Source organism: Dermacentor andersoni, chromosome 3 (assembly GCF_023375885.2).
Source record: "Dermacentor andersoni chromosome 3, qqDerAnde1_hic_scaffold, whole genome shotgun sequence".
NCBI classification, from domain to species: Eukaryota; Metazoa; Arthropoda; class Arachnida; order Ixodida; family Ixodidae; genus Dermacentor; species Dermacentor andersoni.
In genome coordinates, this window is record NC_092816.1 from 211,969,293 (window position 1) to 211,989,572 (window position 20,280).

General features: G+C 48.6%; 1 protein-coding gene across 1 annotated transcript in view; it reads right to left on the minus strand.

Moving 5' to 3' along the window:
• Window positions 1–1,134: 1,134 nt before the first annotated feature.
• Window positions 1,135–20,280, minus strand: part of LOC126524324 (glycoprotein-N-acetylgalactosamine 3-beta-galactosyltransferase 1-like) — a 46,507-nt gene continuing 27,361 nt past the window's right edge. The window contains exons 3-5 of the mRNA XM_072286990.1: window positions 17,183–17,537; window positions 1,795–1,860; window positions 1,135–1,619 (exon numbers count right to left, since the gene is read on the minus strand). Of these exons, the coding sequence (XP_072143091.1) occupies window positions 1,461–1,619; window positions 1,795–1,860; window positions 17,183–17,537 (580 nt within the window). The 3' untranslated portion in view covers window positions 1,135–1,460. The remainder of the gene's footprint in view (window positions 1,620–1,794; window positions 1,861–17,182; window positions 17,538–20,280) is intronic.

Here is a 20,280-nt window from a genome sequence, read left to right on the forward strand (position 1 = left end):
CCAAATATACTACTGCACAAATAAGACTACGCTGGCGCCAACGCATCGGATTTCTTAAAAACCCATCATTCATTCACTAAATCTCACGCACGCCTCGTCTTGACATGGCTACAGCACACTGCAAGATGGCAGCCGCCAATGCACCCGTGCCGTGCGCAACTACGGCTGACTGCGGTCGCAGTTTTACGTTCTTCCCGCCCGCCGTGTTCCCTTCTCTGCGATACTTCTCTCTGATGTCGATAAATATTGCGGCATTTAATATGCAGTATTAAGTCATCATTTAGGTTACAAGTTTATCACTACTTTATGCGCACTTCAGCAGAAGGTACGGGACTGACGAAACATCAGTGGTAAACAAATATGGTTGCTGCGATTGCACCATCGTTCGTAAACTCACCGGGCACCGCGACTCTGCTTTGCACATTACCTCTGGTTGTTCATCGTGCTTCTTTTTTTTTTTTTGTGGCGAAGTATTTGCTGTGCTCTAAATACTAGCTGTTTCCTCAACAACTCATCGCGACGAGGCTGTACAGAGGCCTAGTTATGAGACGACACCAGTGAAGCAAAATTGGTACGACCATGTAGGCGCGCGTTGCTCTCATGTACTTTGCTGAGGTAGGGGGGCAGTTTCACTATATATATATATATATATATATATATATATATATATATATATATATATATATATATATATATATATATATATATATATATATATATATAGCTTAGTGCGAAGAAACTAATACAAACGTGTGAAAACAGTTTGCTGCACGTCTTGTACAGCAAAATTCTTAATGATTCAGCGAATAATTAGACATACGTCTCTATGCAAACTGTCCCGTATACAGTCTAATTTTTCATAAACTTTCACCCCCGTAATAAACAAACAGCAAACAAGAACAACGGCATTCAACAATGCATGCTGCACACAGACCCGCAACAATCTGTATAAGGTCAATAGGATGTGTTAGTCTAGTAGAGAAACTAGTAGGTATGTAACACAGTTTGTATACGACTAATACGTCTAATACACAGGGCCGATTGGTCTTATGGGTAAATCAGTACAACTAATAGAAATTTCTATTGGTCTAATACAAATCTTATACAACTAATCCGACACTGTAATAGAGTAATAAAAAGTTCTATTAGAATTTTTGCTATGATAAGGGACACACTGCGACCACAGAACATGCGTTTCACTTATAGCAAACATTAAACAATCACACGAGGATAGAAGAACCAATGTAACCGAATAGCCTGAACGAACGAACGAACAAGATAACACAAGCACTAAAGAGATAGGTCATATTTTAACTGGCACCGTTGGCTGTTTCTTGGTTCTTCAGCGTCACGACAACGTGAAAATAATACAATACTATGTTGCTGGTTATTATGGCTCGGAACGTATAATCATGACCATAAACAGTCGAAGCCCCTCTGACGCAGAGGCGGGGAACTCATCAAGGAATCAGCTCGGGAAGCGGCGGACGCCTCGGGTAGACCCTTTGGTCGAGGCCGCCCAGCAGCCGCACATGGTACACGAAGTACTCGAACACGTACATCCGCTCGGGCGTCGTGTAATGGAAGGCCACAGCCGTGTCACTGCAGCAGTTCCAGCCCTGCAAGTGCACGTTTCAATGCGAACAATTCAAGCACATTGGTGTTCGTTATTAAGGCTGAAGAGAGAAAATGTGTAGTTCTCATAGGGCAGATGGCGGGCTCGTTTTTACGTTGCCGGCCACCTGCCCTATGAAAACTACATTTTTTTGTTCAATCTCTTGTAATTTCGCTCACCTTCAGGGTTCCGCTGAAGGCACGTCTCGGCAAGTGCATTTCCAGTGTCAGTCTTAGCGTGTCTACCTTTCACATACATAAACAGAGTGTTGATCGACACTACAGGTAAAAGGTCATCGATAAAGGACAATTCCATTGCATTCCAAGATAACCAACGGCTCAATCTGCCTAGTTCTGATTACTGGGACAAGAATATGCAGAAAACATTGACCATGATTGTCAATGTATGCGAATAACCCGACCGAATGAACGAGACAGTGAGGCGACAGTCCGGCCCCCCTCCTTGCCGCCCATTTCCGCTACTCGTTTCCTCTCGGCGCTTTCGCTCGCCTTTCCGGAGTTCCTTCGTGGCAGCCGTGTAGAAACGGACCACTGATTTGTACCCATTGCCACGCACTTCCGAAGTGGGACGGACTGCGAATAAAAGATTATGGGGTGCTGCATGCCCAAAACCAAGATTTCATTATGAGGCACGCCGTAGTGGGGGAGTCCGAAATAATAGGGACCACCAAGGGTTCGATAAGCTGAACGTGAATCTAAGTACATGGGCGTTTTCCCATTTCTCCCGAATGGAAATGCGGCCACCCTCGCTGGGATTCGATCCCGCGGCCTCGTGCTTAGCAACCCAACACTATTTACCCTTTTCTCGGAGCAGTTTCTTCTAGACAAACGAGATGGCGCTTTCGGCGGCGCGCCACACGTAGCCTCAGCGACAGCGCTACCGCCACCGCGAAACCACTACCGCTTCCAGCTTTGTTTCTGTGCGATCAGCTGTCGGAAATCCAACTAAGCTTTCAATAACGCACTGTGCTCCAATCATGCCAGATTAAATCGTGAGAATTGAAGATGTGTGCAGTAGTTGGCGGCAAAAATAATGTCTGGCGTCCGCGTCAACGCTCTCCGCGTCAGAGAATCCGCCATAGGTTCTCGCCCGCCTCATCGTCCAAGATAGGCTGGCCACTGTCGGGCGGCCAGCGAGATGTCCTCTCACCCCTCCCCGCAACTCCTGTGCCCGAGAGCACGCTCCGTCTTCCTCGCCGTTCCGCGGCGAGCGAGGTAACGAAGCGACAGCCCGCCCCTCGCCCCCCCTATTTGCCACCCCTCCGTTGCGCGAGAGCCTGCGCGCGACGATCCCCCTCTCCACTCCTCTCCCCGCTCCGCTCAGCAATTCGATTGCCCGAAAGCACGCTCCCTTTCCATCAACCCTCGCCCAAGTCCGACCGTTGTGTCAAGGTTGCAAAAAACAGCCGAAAGAGCCAAAGAGAACGAGCGAATGTACTTGCGGCACCACAATAACGGCTGCAAAGAGAACTAAGTAGAAGGCTGAGGGGAGCTTCTGCAACTACTGCATTTATTGCAATATAGTTCGACTTTTCTTTTTATTCGGAAATTTTACCCAGAATGAGCTATCGGCCTATATTCGTGAACAAATCCATCAAAAGTACCGCGCTAACGAAATTCCTCCGTCGCTCGCCTGAGGTATTCAGGTGGATACGGGCGACCGGACGACGTGGTAAGACAGAGAAGGACGTAGGACAGGAATATGCAGAGAGGCTGTGTTCGGTGCTCCGCTGACCGATCTGGAGGCTTTAATTGTTGAGCTGCAGGCTCAGGAGCACCAGCGAGGAGCAGGAGCCCGAGCCCGTCTGTCGTCGGTTTGCTGCTTCCGTAGCGGCTGCCTTCCTCGCTCTCGACTTCTCGCCTTGCATTGGAAAATGAAAGATGATGCCACGAGGCACTTCGGCGTTCATTTTTGTTTTCAAGAATTTTTGCTTGTCACGTTGCACAATCACGCTCGTGGCTCCGGCCTCATCCTCTTTCCTTTTCGAAGGCAGCACGTGCACCTCATGAGACATCTTCAAAGGCTTTCGTTTTTCTGAAAAGGGTACCGGTTGATATATGCTCGAATTAGACTTTTTTTTCTTTCTCCGTAATCTTAATATATACTGGCTAACCTATACTCGTGTTCGACCTATCTTCGAGTAAATGCAGAACCTTCGTCTTCTTTTACTTGGCACCACGTTAGATAAATAGGTCCGACCCTCACCGCTTCTTGGTCTTGGACGGTATGCTCACAATCCGTGACGTCGCACTAACGCAACGTGTATGTTAGTGTGTGCGCGCGCCGTACGTGTGTTGGTGCTTGTGTGCGCGAGTGCCCACGTGTGTGTGTGTCCGCACGCGTGTCTGCGTGTTTGCGGTAGTGTGTGCGTATGTGCACGTTCGCACGCGCGTTTTTATACGAATTTGCTTGTGTGCGTCCGTACTTGAGTGCGCGTCTTTCCGTGCATATATCACCTCACTTTGAAGACAGAAAGAGTAAAATTGGTCAAGAAGAAACAGGCCAACGTAGACGCTGTAAGGGTAAAAGCAGTCCAATTCAGGCTGGTACTTCCAAATATGCAGCCTTAGAACAGAAAGATGAAGATGATATGGGGTAATGAATGGAACCGCAACTATAGGCTGACTTCAGAAGCAGCAATATTATTTATTGTACCCTGAAGGCTTTACAGCATTGTAGAATGTAGGGGCACAGAAAGAACACTTACAAATTTGATAAGAAGCACTTTACCTAACAAAATCCGAAAAACCACTAAAAAAGAAATGAGTGAAAGAATATGGCATGCTGACAGAAGGTACATAGAATGACATGGTGTCACATAGGTCATTGCGCTATGCACGTGTACATGCACCAAAGAACTAAAAAATGACGTGAAAAAGAAAAAAGTACATCAAAAGAACCTGTTCAGTTGCTCGCGGAATCTTTCTGGGTTAGTAATACTGACGGTTGAAGTTGGCAGTTGGTTCCAGTCAAGGCTAGTTTTGGGTAGCAATGAATGCGAATATGTTACCGTGTTACCTCGACGAATAAGAACTTTGCAATGGTGATCAACTAAAATACAACGAACAGACTGCTATAAGTATCTAGGTGTCCAATTTACATCGTCATTATCATGGGTTACACACATTGAAACAACATGCGCAAACGCCTCGCGCACACATGCTTTTTTGCGTCGCAATCTGAAATCTGCATCGCCCGCTATTAAAAAACTTGCCTATCAGACATACGTTCGGCCGAAACTGGAGTACGCATCATCTACCTGGCAGCCCTCAAAAGCATATCTCACCTACGACTTAGGAGCCATTCAGAATCGTGCTGCACGCTTTATCATGTCAAACTACTCAAGTAAAACCAGCATAACTGAACTAAAACGCACACTCGATCTTCCCAGTCCCCAATCATGTCGTATCATCTCGCGTCTCTGCATGCTTAACTCTTTCTGCTATCACCCAATAGCCAGGCACCCTTGACTACAACCCCCATCTAGAATAACTTCCCACCCAAACCTCCATGCGACTAGGAGACAGGCTAGGGCAGAGTTTTACGAAAAGACGATGGGACATCGGGACAATACAGTCTATACCGATGCGTCCCTATACTCACAAGCACACAAAAACAACGCGGCAGCGGTAGTAGTAAATAATCAAGGAGAAATAATCACAGGACTCACGCCCGAGGTGGCTAACATAACCGAGGCAGAGGAAATTGCTGTCGCACTGGCAGCGGAAGAAGGTTATAGAACAGGAATATCCCTCAATATTCTAACAGATTCACAAGAGGCGTGCCAGAGCTATATAAGAGGCAGAATTAGTAACACGGCGCTCAAGATCCTCCGCATAGTTCCAATCGCTGAGGGACAACCCACACATAACATTATCTGGGTACCAAGCCACGCAGGGATCAGGGGCAACGAAGGGGCAGACAGCCTAGCTCGAGGGAGGACCAGCCGAGCAGGAAGGTCAACCGCCCCAGAGGGGCCACAGATCAACTGCGGGAACAGCTATTCAGAGCTATTAAACCTCTACAGGGACTAAGATATCATTATCCCCCACCACATAAAGCATTAACAAAGGAGGAGGCCGCAGGATGGCGGAGACTGCAAACGGGCTCCTTCCCAAACTTACACATACTAAGTAGGATGTTCCCCACGCAGTACAGTGCAACCTGTCCGTGGTGTGGAGCTAAACCAACATTATACCACATTACATGGGAGTGTACAAGAAACCAGGTATTCCACAAACACAAAACACCAAGTGCGGAGCAATGGGAGAGCTGGCTCACCAGCCGCGAGCTAGAGGCTCAAAGAGCTCTAACAGCGCACGCGTGCGAGGCGGCCCGGCTCAGTGGAGCCCTGGACTAGGGGCCCATCCATGGCTGAAGAGGACCCAAGCTTCAAAAATGAAGACTTCGGCCTCGACCCGCTGAAACCTTAAAAGAGTCAATAAAGTTTTCCATTCCATTCCATTCCCACCTCAACCACAGCTGTCCAATCGCGCACATTCAGTGCCGCACGTCTTCGATGAAGGATTATTTTTTTCCAAATGCAATAGCGCTGTCGAACACTCTTCCCGACTGTATTGTTTCTTCCGCCGACCGCACGACTTTCCGCGAGAAACTAAAAATCCACCTCACTTAGAATGTTTTGTTAAAAATGCATTTGCTGCTGGACCCCTTTTAAGTAATTATTTTTTGTGATTCATTCTCACGCATAGTATGTATTTAGTAGTATTTATGTAATTATTTTGTTGTATTTAGTAGCTGTTTTTACAGTGATGTTGATGATAGTACCGCTTGCTCGGTTCCCTCCTGAGAGTTGTTTCCTTTTCTATTTTTCGTCTATCCTTTCTTCCTCTTCGTGAAGAAGAGTTCCTGACACTTTGTTTGCCCCCGCCTTATGTAATGCCTCCGGGCCTTTAAGGCTTCAATAAATGAAATAATAATAACAATAATAATAATTATTATTATTATTATTATTATTATTATTATTATTATTATTATTATTATGTGTGCATAAGCGCGTGTCTGCGTACGTGTGCGCTAGTGTCTGCGTGCTTGCGGTAGTCAAACACAGTCCACGTCTCTAGGAGAGCACGACAATGGAGGCGACGGCGAGAATGTACCTCGAGCGCCCGTATAATTGCTGTCGGAATGAAACCCGTGGTCTCCCAGCGGATGCTCATCCGCTGCTTTTCCGAACTGCACAGCTCCGACAACCACGTTTGCAGATGCTACAATATACGACCACGCGGCGTACGCAGTGCACATGTGGTTAAAGAAAAACCAGAGAGACGCTGGTGTCTGGTGTCCACAAACATATTTTTAGCCGAGCCCACACAATCAGGCGGAAGCCTTATTCTGCCGATTCCACTGCTCGCGCACCGTCAGCGTGCTGGGCGTGTCCTGGTCGTCTTTTGTGACCCGACCATTGTGGCGCGTAGTAGTGCGCTACAGGGCCTCCCTTCAAGCAAGGAAACCATGAGCTGGACGAATGGCGAAGCGCGGATGGCGATGGTGAGAAACGCACGCGGTGAGTCGGAATACCCTGGTCGGGAGGGAATGTGACAGCAGAAGTGGCTAAAGCATCAAAGTCCAAGTAGGCAGGCTTCAGACGGTCGACGGAGACCGTATCTTCCCGGCCGTTGAAAGTGCTTAGGTACACACTTGAGTACTCTGGACGGATCATACGGGGGCCGTAAGGGAGGAATCACAGCGTCGTGGCGCACAAAGACGCGCGTACCGCTCTCAAGGCCAGGATTGACGTATACATACCGGGAAAAACGTCGTTGTCGAGGAGGGAGAGGGGGGGGACAACAGTACGCATAGCGCTACGTATAAGGTGGGCGTAGTCGAAAACGTCAGCAGGTACGGTGGGTGGGTCGTCGAAGAATTCACCAGGGACTCGTAGAGTGGTGCCAAACGTTACCTCGGTGGCGCTGGTGGAAGAGTTACTGTGAAGAGCGGTGCGGATACCAAGCATTACGAAAGGAAGGCGCTCGATCCATGGTGAAGGAAAGTCGAAGCCATGAGTGAAGCCTCCAGTTGGAGGTGAAAACGACCGATGATCTCATTGAATATCGGGTGGTAAGAGATAGTCTTGATGTGATTGACGCCTAATAGCCGAGATATATTGCCAAACCATGCTTAATGCACTTGACGACCACGGTCAGTCATAATGGTGGAAGGCACACCGCAGCGGCTAATCCAGAGTGTGATGAGTGCTCGGGTTATCGACTACGCCGTTCTGTCCAGGAGGTGCATCGCTTCAGGCCATCTGGTGAACCAGTCAATGCATGTTAACAGGTAGGGATGGTTCCCGCAGGGAGGACGCGGGCCAACAATATCGACGAGCACATGGATGAAGCGAGCGTGCGGGGACGGGAATGTGCCAAGAAGAGTCGCAGGGTGGCGATGAACTTTAGACTGTTGGCCATTGAGGGACGCGCGTGACCAGCGACGAACGTCTACGTTTATACTGAGCCACACATAACGACAAGTGAGGAGTCGCTGTGTTGCGCGAATGCCAGGATGAACCAAAGAATCGGGGGCATCAAAGATTGTCCGGTGGTATGGACGAGGTACGTAAGGGCAAGGACGTTCGGTCAACGTATCATAAAGGAGGGGCACGTCGCACTGAGGAAGCAAGATGCCTTCAAACATGAGAGAAGTATCGCTCGTTCGAGGCAGCTGGAGCTCGGCGTCGACACTCTGGATGATAGCCATGGTCGTGAAGTAGATGACCAGTCGGCCTCGGCCTGTTGCATGTATGGCGGGACGAGAAAGTGCGTCGGCAACGTCATTGGTTTTTCCGCTGACGTGACGAATGTCGCTGGTGTATTCAGAAATGTAGACGAGATGTCTGATTTCGCTGGGAGCTTAGGAGGTGCTGCTGGACGCTAGGGCAGAAGTCAGTGGTTTATGGTCGGTAATGACATGGAAGGAGCGTCCCTCGAGAAAATGTCCAAAGTGCTTCACAGCCAAATAGAGGACGCGCAGCTCTCGGCCCTTACATGCTGTAACGGCGCTCAGGAGGCGCGAACTTCGTGGAAAAGAAGGCGATGGGCTGCCAAGCACCAGCAATGAACCGCTGCAAGACTGCGCCGACAGGGGTATCCGATGCGTCAACCATGACAGATGTTGGGGCGTCCCATTCGGTATGGACGACGTGATTCCAAACACGCGGTCAGTGGTACCGTGCCAGGCCACGGGAGTAATCGTTATCTTGAGGCCCGAGATAAGGTCGTGTAGAGGCCGCAGTATACCGGCGCAGCCAGCAATGAAGCAGTAGTAATAGTTGGCAAGCTCAAGAAATTCGCGCAGTTGCCTGGTGGTTGATGGCTGAGCAAACACAGGGATGGCTGTGACGTGGGTCGGGAGTGCACCAATGCCATGTGCGTTGACGCGATGGCCGAGAAAACCCAACTCCGTAACTTCGAACACGCTCTTTGGACCATTAATGACAAGACCAAACTTGCCTATTCTTGCGAGCACTTGGCGTAGATGGAGCTTATGAGCTTCAGCGGTGATGCTTTTACGAAGATATCAATATAGGCAAAGCACAACGTCAATCCACGTAATACGTGGTCAAGGAAACGCTGAAAGGTCTGGGCCGTATTACAAAGACCGAAAGGCATGCGCAAATATTCAAACAGGCCAAATGTTGTTATACTGGCGGTCTTCGGAATATCTGAGCGGTCCACAGGAATCTGGTGGTACATTTTCACCAGGTCGACCTTGCTAAAAATGGTGCAGCTGTGCAGTGGCGACGTAAAATCCTGAATGTTAGATATCGGGTATAGTATAAATGCTCACATCCTATGATGAAGCACAACTGTATTTACATTCTTTACAGTAATTATATCGAATGCAGTCCATGACGGGCGCTGTCTTTTCTTCTTCTTTTTCGTGTTCTCCGTGCGTCCGCGCTGTCACGTACCGGGCAGTTGGCTTCTTTTTTTCTAGCTCTTCGAAGAAAGGTAAATATTCAATATGCTCCGCATCCCGGAAAGGCGCGCAGTTAGTGTCTGTTAGAGCGAAGAATGTTCAATTGGGTACAGAAACTGGACGGGCCGGCGTATTACAGGGCCGTTTGGAAGCTTCACCGAACAGGTTCTGATATTTTGATCACGTCCTCGATGTACTTCTTGGATTCATCCCGTATTCCATTGTTGTCGTGGGCCATTTTCTTCGTAATGAAGCACAAGATCACCAGCTTTCACATTGTTTGAAGCTTGAACATTGGCATAGTGCGCTGAACGCGAGGCTAAGAAGATATTCTCTCCTCCATCTTCTACAAAAGTGCTCCACTAACTGATTACGATGAAGCCACTTTCTTGTGACCGTAGAAGAGCTTGGCCCTAAAGCTTCGACATCTGCGTTGTGGTAAGAAAGGCTTGTTAGTCGTTTAGCGGTTAAGAAGCGAGCCAGAGTAAGTATTTCCATATCTGCTGGTGGACGTTGACAAGTAAGTGAGAGGCCTGGAGTTTACTACTGCCTCTACCTCATACAATACCCTCGTTAATTCTTCTGGCGTAAGCTTTGCCTTGCCAAGTATTTTCCGGAGGCTGGTTTTCACAGTACTTATCAGTCTCTCCCAGAAGCCACCCCACCATGCAGCTCTTTCTGCGATAAACTTTCATTCTATTCTTCTTTGAGAGCACTAGTCTTGTAGCTATCCACTCAACGATACTCTTGCCAAGAAGGCAATTTGCTTTGACGCGTTCTTGAAAGTCTGCGCGTTGTCTGTGTATAATACGTCAGGCAATCCACGACGGGATAAAAATTGACGAAACGTAAGCAGAAAACTTTCTGCTGACTGTCCGGTGGTTAATTCAAAGTGTACTGCTCTTGTGACCGCACAAGTAAATAACACAATGTAGCCCTTCTACGTACTGCCTTTCATGTAGAGAGATCCAGCAAATTCGATTCCGACTGCTTGAAAGGGATCAGATCGGCGCAGTCGTTCACTTGGTAATGATGCAACAGGTGCACTGTTGGGCTTTAAGCGGTCTTGATGCAAGCGTTGAATCTTCGGATGACTTTCTTTACAGTTTGTCTTCCGCAGGTACCCAAAATTTCTCTCTAAGCTCGGTAAGGGTATCTTGCAGGCCACCGTGGAGTGTACGCTTATGGCAGTCTTCTGTGACAAGTTTTGTCCGATTATGAAGCGGAGGCAACAAAATCGGATGTTTAACTTCTGCTTCCTGTGAGTCCTGAAGTCACCCACTGACACAAAACCGTCCTTTCCTGTCGAGAAAAGGATGACGCACTTTCAGATCTAAATTGCGATTCAGCTGTAGTTCCTTCTCAAGCTGATTGATTTCTTCTGAATAGTCATCCTCTTGAGCCACCTTGATCCCGTAATTTTCAGCGCTACAAATATCTTCGGCTTTAAGCTGTGGTTATACCCTGATACATTTTTCCGGCTTTTGATGAAACGAAATACCAACGCTGTTATTCGTAATACTCTTGTGAGGCTTGAGTAACGTTCGAGTTCCAAACTTGGCAACAATGTTCTCACATGTAAAACTTGTACGACGACTTTTGCTTTCGGTAAATCTATATCATTACTATGTAAGTCTGCCTCAAGGGTGTGCATGGGCCATGCATCTTCCATTTCTGTCAGCCGCGGTGGTCCTTTCCAACGTTTGTCTTGAGAAACTGCAGCGGAGCTCCACGTGTAAGGTAATCGCAGGATTATCAGTCCCAGAACCATGTCCCCTTGGCTCTTCTTCGAACAGCCTTGAATTTCTGCCACCCTATTCTCGACGAATGGCTTCCATTACTTCGGAGAACCTTTTATCCAGTGCAGTGTGACCTTGCAATCCGTCCAAAAGAATGTGTCTAACGTGCACTTCTCAAAGGCAGTCTTCAGAAATTTCGCTAACCTTGTACCGACCCAAGCGCCAAGCAGCCCCAGTCTTGGCAAAGTCACTTTCTGCGTAGGCGCCACTCGTGACATCGCCATTATGAGGTGGCTATGAGCGCAATTTTCTTGGTCAAGGAATTTAAATATGCACAAGATGCCCTCTGAATGCCCTCAGCATCACAAAATATATGAAGCTGCATGGAGTTACTTTACAGCCCAGTATTTACCCAACGTGGGATAGTGGTAGAAGTAAGGTGCCGCAGATTTGAGCATCAGTTTTGCCACTGTAAAGTAGGTCCGAAGGCAAATCTGCGTCTCAATCTGCTTGTGTCTGCCACAACACCTGAAAAAATATCTTGGCTTGAATGCTGAATGGGGGGCTATTATTCCGAGCGGGTCAAATATCATTGATACTGCTTCCTGAACATATCTCTTACACGGCTTTTGATCTTTTTCCAAGAAATATAACGCTGATTTTGCGGCTACTGCCATCTTGTCCATTAGAGGAACCCACAAGAGTCCCAATATCTTGACAGCTCCCAATGGGGCGTTATCTCCTTCAGCCGTGGCAATGAGATCTCTCAGCAGTTTAGAATTTGATGGATGGATGAAAAACTTTATTAAGGTACTTTGGGGCGCGCACTAGCGCGCAGCGGGCCGCTCCCACGCCGGGACAGAGAGGCCGAGCCTCTCCGCCGCGTCGCGGGCCCGTTGGACAGCCCATAACTGGTGTTCGAGGTTGGGACTGTGTAGGACCGCATCCCAACGTGAAGAAGTGTTGCTTTCACCGCCGCGTAACGCGTGACATAGCCAGAGCATGTGAGGTAAATCCGCTAAGTCATTGCATAGTGCACACGCATTTGTTGTCTGAATTTCGGGGTAGATCTTGTGAAGAAGTAGGGGGTTTGGATATGCCCCCGTCTGTAGAAGGCTTAGTGTCAAAGCCTGAGGTCTGTTGAGTTTGCAATGTGGGAGGGGGTAGATCCTCCGAGCCAAGTAAAAGTGATTAGTGATTTCGGTGTACGAGGAAGGAGAGTCCCGATTGTCAGTACCCCCAGCGTTACGCTGCCCGGTAGCTACGCGGTTGATGATGCCTCGCGCAGCTCCGTGTGTCGACTCAATGAGGTTCGGCGGGGCACTCTCCATCTGTCCCATGTGGGCTGGAAACCACATCAATGTGCGTGGCGTGATCCCCTTGCTTCCTAGTATCCCTAGGGCCAGCTCGGATATGGTTCCTTTGGCAAATGCCCTAACAGCTGATATCGAGTCACTGTAGATTGATGTCCTCTTGTCGTCCAATAAGGCCATCACTATTGCAGCCTGTTCTGCGATCTCAGAGGACGTCGTCCGAATCGAGATTGCGTTCGTTATTTGCCTTTCATGATCTACGCTAACTACAGCGAAGGCCTGTCCGTCGGCGTAGCGCGCTGCGTCTACGAAACTGTTCGCCGAAGCCCGTTCACGAGCCTGACTACCGTCGATAGCAGAGAGGGTCCTGGATAGACCAATCAGCAACCTTCCCCACGCGCGATGTGAGCGAAATTGGGCGGAGGTTATCGAGGCTGGGCGGCTTGCCTGGCTTGGGGATGAGAATGGTGTTGGCCGATTTCCACATTTCCGGGACTTTACCACTGCGCCATACTTGGTTAATGATGTCCGTTAGGTATTCGATAGACTTCTCGTCCAGGTTCCGTAGAGCTTTGTTTGTGATCTTGTCCGGACCCGGAGCCGATCTGCCGTTGAGGGCGTGGAGCGCCTGCCTGATCTCCTCAATCCCGAATTCTGCGTCGAGCTCAGGGTTCTCGGAGCCTTCGTAGTCAGGGGAAGGTGGTGTAGTGCCCGATGCGACTGATAGGTACATCTTCACGAGTTTGGATAAAATTTCCTTGCTCGAATATTCTCGCTTGGCTTTGTGTAGAGTGCGCTGTCCATCATTGCCACTGGGAGGTCGGTACAAACCTCTTTGGTGGTAGCTTTGATGTCGTGTCTAACCTGTACAACCCATTGTTCGAGGCTAGGCTTGTCCTCATTCTCCGTTCCCTCTTCCCTAATTTTGCGAAATTTGTCCCAGTCTGCGTACTGGAACATGCGCTGTCTCTTCTGCTCGACTTGGAGGTGCGTGGCCAAGATATAATGGTCGCTACCAAAGACTACCCCGAGGTTCGTCCACTTGACCGCTGCAATGCTCCTGACAAAGGTGAGATCTGGTGTCGTGTCACGGCTCGACGATGTTCCGCATCTGGTGGGGAACGCTGGGTCCATGACTAGCATCAAGTTTAGGTTTATAGCCTCACACCAGGGGTCCTCCCCCTTGTTAGTGTTATATGGGTAGCCCCAGGTGTCGTACGGCGCGTTGAAGTCACCAGCTATGATCAAAGGGGAGTCGCGCGCTAGTTGCGTGAATTTGATGACCATTTTCTTAGTCGCATTCTAGCGTCTTCCAATATAGCATTTGATTATCTGTATACTTTTTGGGCTGAGTCCTCACTATCTGCCCCTATAAGAAGGTCATCAACTTAGAAAGAAGCAGCAAGCAACTTGGCCGTTTCTTCTGTTTGATCCTTTACTCCCTTCAGGTGGCGAAGTGTGGCGTTGAGTAGGAATGGGCTTGCTACTGTTCCAAAAGGCACCCTCATCATGCGCCATTCCTCTATTTTAGTATCGTGTTTTCTCTTAGAGGGTACATTCTTGAGCCATAGTAATCACAACGGATATCTGTCTTCCATTTTTACGCTAATCTTGAGAAAAGTTTTCTCAATGTGAGCCGTCAGAGCAATACGGGTCATACGAAAACGTATGAGAAGAGTAACCAAGTCGGCTAGTAGCTTAGGTCCTTTCTCGAGATGGTCATTGAGGGACGAAGAATCAGGATCGTGAGCGGATGCGTCAAAAACTACTCTTACTCGAGTCGTTGTCAACTCGCTTCGCACAACAACGTGATGCGGCATGTAGTAGAGCTTAGAGGGTTGCGCATCAATTTGGCTAGGTACTCTCTCAGCGTGACCCGTCTTGATATAGATCCTGATGGTGGTATCATATTCTACGACAAACTCTGGATTGTTCTTCATTTTCTTTCCAAGACACATCAGTCGCTTCCGTGCTTGGAATCGGTTATCTTCTAGTTGTCTACAGCTTTCTTTCCATGGAAGGACTACTTGGTAGCGACCGTTGACGAAGGCGATATCGTGTTAAAATTTTTCTAGCACCATATTAGGTTCCTTATTTGGAGTGTTGTCCACTGGCACAATCCCGATGCTCACTCCCAGAACCTACGAAGAATATCGTCGATAGAGTCGGTAGATGCACTTACTCGCAATACGCATGCGTTGAGTGCTGCTTCCAAAGAGGTGTTAAACGAAAGTGGTCCTTGTAACATCCAGCCAAATGCAGATCCCAGAGCCGCCAAGTCCGCCTGGCAGTGGTATCGTTTCATTTCTCCGGACACGAATTGCCAGAGCTGGTCAGCAGCAATTAAAAGGCCAATACCAGGAACAGCAGCCATGCCCGGTAACAAGAGCTTATCTGCAAGAAGGTATCCGTCACTTTCAGTTGTTCTTACAAAGTCATGCTCGAGTGTCACTTGAACAACATCCTTGCAGACGAACGGTACTTCAATGGTCTGTACCAGCTACTCCCGATTGTCATACTGACTTAGAAGTTTTATTTCGACAAGGCAATGTTGTATGATAACCGAGTTTGTCTGTCAAAAAACATTTAGCGGTAAATTAACAGATCCAAGTTCTTTCAAGCCAAGTGCCTTGGATACGTCTTCACGAATAAACGTGCGCTCACTTCCGCTGTCTACATTTCCACGAATGTAGGCCCTTTGCTTTTTTCCTATGATTCATGCCTGAAATGTCTGCAATAAAGCCTCACCATCCACGTACGAACGAGAGCTGGTATGAAGACTGTTCGTGGTACGGGACTTTCTTGTTCCGTCTTCTTAGGTTTCCACTTGGGATCGCACATTGAGGAGACGTGTCTTGCTCGCGTTGTTGCGCACTTTTGGATAACAGTCTTTGGCAAGATGTCCTCTCACGGTGCATCGATAACATCAGTTCCTTTTAGCCAATTCTTTCAACTTTTCTTCATGGCTGATACTGCTTTCACAAACTGAAGTTGAGTGCTTTGAAGATCCACAGAAGAGACAGTCCTTATCTCTAACTTTCGAGGAAGATTGTAGGACAGCTGCTGTTGGTAACGTGGAGTGCAAGTTTCTTCTCTCTATAGGTGATTTAGCGCATTTCTTTCCTTTAAAGTCATGAACTCCACTTCTTTTTCGGCTTTCAACTTCCACGCGAAGATAGGTCAAGGGTTCTTGCAACTCCTCATCGGCTGTCGCTGTCGTGGAGTCTTGCTGTTGTATAGGGCCTGAACCGTCGATAGCAGATGGTGATGACTTTGAACTGCGTTCTTTTTGGTAATAGCCAATGACAATGTTTGCTCGCAATGCCTTCAACAGAATGTCCGTCATCATAGTTGCGTAGCTGGCAGGACTGACGTTTAGACCTTTCAGGCCACTTACATTATAGATTTCGTCCAGAAACGATCATCAGTACAAGACCGACGTGCCATGTTGCCGCACCAACCCTCATTTCAATTCCTTCATTCCCACAGCAAGCAGCGACTGCAACCACCGTCCGGCTTCCTTTTCAATAGACAACGCCAACGAATTTAAAAAAGCCCTTGTTAACAGCTAGTTGTAACTGTACTATGCTGCTAAAATGTATATTATTTCTTTTTGTTTTGATACCACCCACTCCTCTCTAGAATACCCCGGCCCTGAGAAAGGAATTAATGAAATGGGTGCCTCAATGTTCTCCTCGCCCGCCACTCAGATGCCGAGGAGGACATCGAGGCACCCTTTAAATGAGACAATCGCAGCGTCCCCTGACATTTACAAGGAACAATAAAGTCAGGAGACCCGGTCACGTAGTTTATTATTGCGATACCAATTATATGACACTCGAAGTGCATTTCTGCCGTCGGCGTCGCCGCCGTCGTGAGGTTCGGCATAAGATCGTTGGCGCGCGCCGTATGTGGCATGTGCGAGTGAAAGCGTGAGAGGGTGAGCCAGCGATCGCGGCTCAATCTCAAGCACGCAAGGGAAGAAAGTGGGGAGGAAGCGCGCCGTCTTCCGTCGCGCGCAAGGCTCCAGGGAAGAGTAGGGAGGAGGGGGGTTCTACTCCAGGCGGCCCGGGTGACCGCGCGTGCTCGCCCGGGTTGTTGTACCTTGAAAGCCATCTGCGATGGGAACAGTCCGCCGCGCGCTGTGTCTTCGTGGCTTAGGTTGCGCTGGTGTGAGACGAACCACGAAGATCAATTTGCTCGCTGCTGCTGCCGCCCTTCCTCGCTCCAGCGTTTTGACAGCGAGTTTCCGCGGTCATCGAGCAAGGTGTGTTCATCTTTGCTTGTGCGCGCGTGACAGCATACTTGTTAATTTAGTTAGTAGGCCTATGTTTACAAGCTTATACGGCTGATAAAACTGCTAGCCCTACTTCGTATGTCAACTAATTTTCTATCGCAATCCATGCTTCGCCTTTAGGGTGAAACTGCGACTTTTTGGCCCACGTTTCATATGCGCCCAAACTGTGGTAACCGATTGTGTGCGTTCTGCACATTGCGTGTATTCATTTCATTCGGCCATGACAAGCTCGCTCAGCTCGTCTGCAGACACATACCGGTCGTATGGGGTACTTTGCGTAGCGCCAAATCCACCAATGCAGCGGCAGCAAATCCGGCCAGAAGTAGTGGTCGATGCGCAGCGGAAAGAACCGGTTTCGACCCAGGGCGTCACGCGTGTCGCTGACGGGGACACCGGCGCGCGTCAGGCAGCGGCCCAGCTCGGCGTCTTCGCTGCCCGCCGCGTCGGCTCGGCACTGGCCCTGCATCATGCCCAGCTCGACGAGGCGCCTCAGGGCCTCGCGGCTCAGCACGTAGCCTGCGCCGCCACTCATGTAGCCCGTGGGCACGAGCACCCGGAACGGATAGCCGAAGTAGAGCGGCTGCGACGGGTCCTTGCCCAATAGGAAGAACCTGCGACAACGAATTTCGCTATAACGAGACCTTCTTTTCTGGCAGCTTCGTGTGCTCTCATTAAAGCGACACATTTTGATTTTAATATACAGCAATGACATTCCCAGTAATGCGACTTTTACTATTCGAAAATTCGCGGATGATGCGTTATTTATAGACAAATTTCTAACCCCCAAGACTTGCGCAAAATGGCGTAGCGATTGGCATATGGAAATAAATGTATTCTGAATGTACAGGTCGTTTCCGAAAGAAATTAAGGTAGCGCCAAGGCAACATCTCAGCAGCTCGAAGAATTTTTCTTTGGACACACCGCATTTAGAAGCCGGGTATATCTGTACACGCTCTTAATTGCGTAGCTCCTGTCCTCTGTGAAAGTTTTCTCGCCAGCTTTGTCCGTCAACTCAAATGTCAGTTCGACGCAGCCGAACTAGTAAACTCGCAAGAAATAACAGTTAGTTCTCAAAGAAAGCTATAAGCAACGTTCCTACCACGTCACTGATTTTAGTATAATTTTGAAGAACAAGAAGCAGAACGGTGAGAGACAGACCTGTTCTAGTAGCCTCAGGCAGACTATAGCACCAGCAGCTTCCGTCCCGTCTGCGCTGCTCTTCCGACTACGTCTGCTATCGGCCCGGAACGGTTCTAGGATTCGCAACAAGCGCAGTCGCGCTCACAAGTTCGGAGACCATGCGAGCCTGCGGCATTGTGCATGCGCGCGCCGTCTGACGGCGCGGTGCATGGTGTTGAGAGTATCGCGCTGCGCATGCAGGTCCATCCTATGCTTGCTCGCTCGCTGCGCACTAGCGCAAATTGCGATCGTTGCCGCCAGCAGTGCTGATGGCGAAGCAGCGGCGCGGCATCCTGGATCCCCTTGGTCCGATCTCAGCCATATTTTCCAACAACGGAAGCGCCTGCTTTCCCCACTAGTGCTTCTGCCACGGCTGTCTGGGTGTCTGGGCGATACACACCATTAGCGCTTTCAGTGAAGCGGGACGTTCCCGCCATAGACTCCTATCGTCAGCAGAATGTCACGATGGAAAAAAACGCTACTCACAGCTGCTCTTTCACACTGCTATGCTCAAATATTTCCACTCCACTACGTTATTGCGTCTCCCTATTCGCGGACGCTGACGTTGTTTGAAGAGTCATACACTGGGAAATATCATAAGAAGCCAACAAACACTGACACCAAGGGCAACATAGGGGAAATTACTTGTGCTTAATAGGTGAAATAAAGAAACGATAAATTAACGATAAATCTTGCATTCATCTATCGTTTCTTTATTTCGTTTATTAAGCACAAGTAATTCCCCTATGTTGTCCTTGGTGTCAGTGTTTGTTGGCTTCTTGTGATATGACTAATAAAAATCGGGCCCCTCAATTAACCTCCTTTATTCTCGTTCATTACACTGAAAAGATATACAAGTGCATTTTGCGTATTGCCGCTCAGTCTTCTGCAAGCATGCCAACACGAGTGCAAGCGAATAGTCGAGTTATTTCCCGAGGGCTGTAATCTGCCAGAGAAATCACGGAAATCCGTCAACAGAGCGATCCAGGCCCATCGAAGAGAAGATGGTCGCCTTGTGGATGCGGAAAGGAGTGGAAGGCTAAAGATCACGCAGCAGAAAACTCATCTATTAATTGTAGCAGCAGTAGAAGTTGTGCCATTCATAAGTGCCAAAGACATCCGCGAGCAACTGAACCTGTCTTTTTCTCGCGCCACCATCAGGCGCCCGCTGAATGAAGCAGGACTAGAAAATCGCGTGGCCTCACAAGAACCGCACCTCACGGACTGCAAGAGGTGCCTCTGTGTCTCGAATTTGCCCGCGCTAAGAAAAATTGGGCCGCTTGAAGAGTGGCCAGAAGTGGTCTTCAGCGACGAGTCTACTTCTTCAAGCAAGTGGGGCTACCAGCGACTTGTCTGGTGGCCGTTTAGTTCCACGTACACAAGATACCGCGTTCTCATTAGCGGGAATGTTAAGTCCAACGAGCTGATGCACCTATTTAATCTAACCATAGTCGATGCGCCTGTTTCCTTAAACACTTATCCGTGTTAACATTTTACTGGGTTATCTACTTCAGCAGCGGTATCAGTGAGCAAACAATGAAAATTATATTTAACAGGACTTTGTCTCGACCATTGTTTCCAGGCATGCCTGTTCTTAGATGTTTGTAGCTAGGAAGTTTATTTAATTTTCTTTGCTTTACGCAATATTGGCATTTTTGTCTTATTCTTGTAAGTGCGCATGAAACAGTGTTGTGGTTCGTAGATGTGAACTACGAGCCCTTGAGTGCACAATAATTTTTCGTTTCTGAAAAGCCATTCCGTCCAGGCATTTATTCATTTTTTTACTGCTGTTAAAGATGGCTTTTGTAGGTTCGCCAAGTCGCAAATAAGTGCACCAGCGCAAATCACAGAAAATTTTACTAAGAAATTGGCGATATTTTTCGTGTTTTTCTCCTAAGGTACCTCCCTCACTACACCCAGAGCATCTTCTCGAGTGGCCCATGTGTCTTCAACGTGTGGGGTGCCATGACGAAATTAGAGCTTGTTCCTCTTATACGAATTCAAGGTCCAGTTACTTCAGCCGCTTGCTGCGACGTGCTTCCGCACTTCTTTCTCCCTTACGTTCACGACAGACCCTTCGAAGACGGCATGTATTCCTTTCAGCATGACCGCAGTCCTATGTACTCTGCGCGTTCGGTGACCAAAGCTCTCAAAGAACACGTCATCCACACGTTG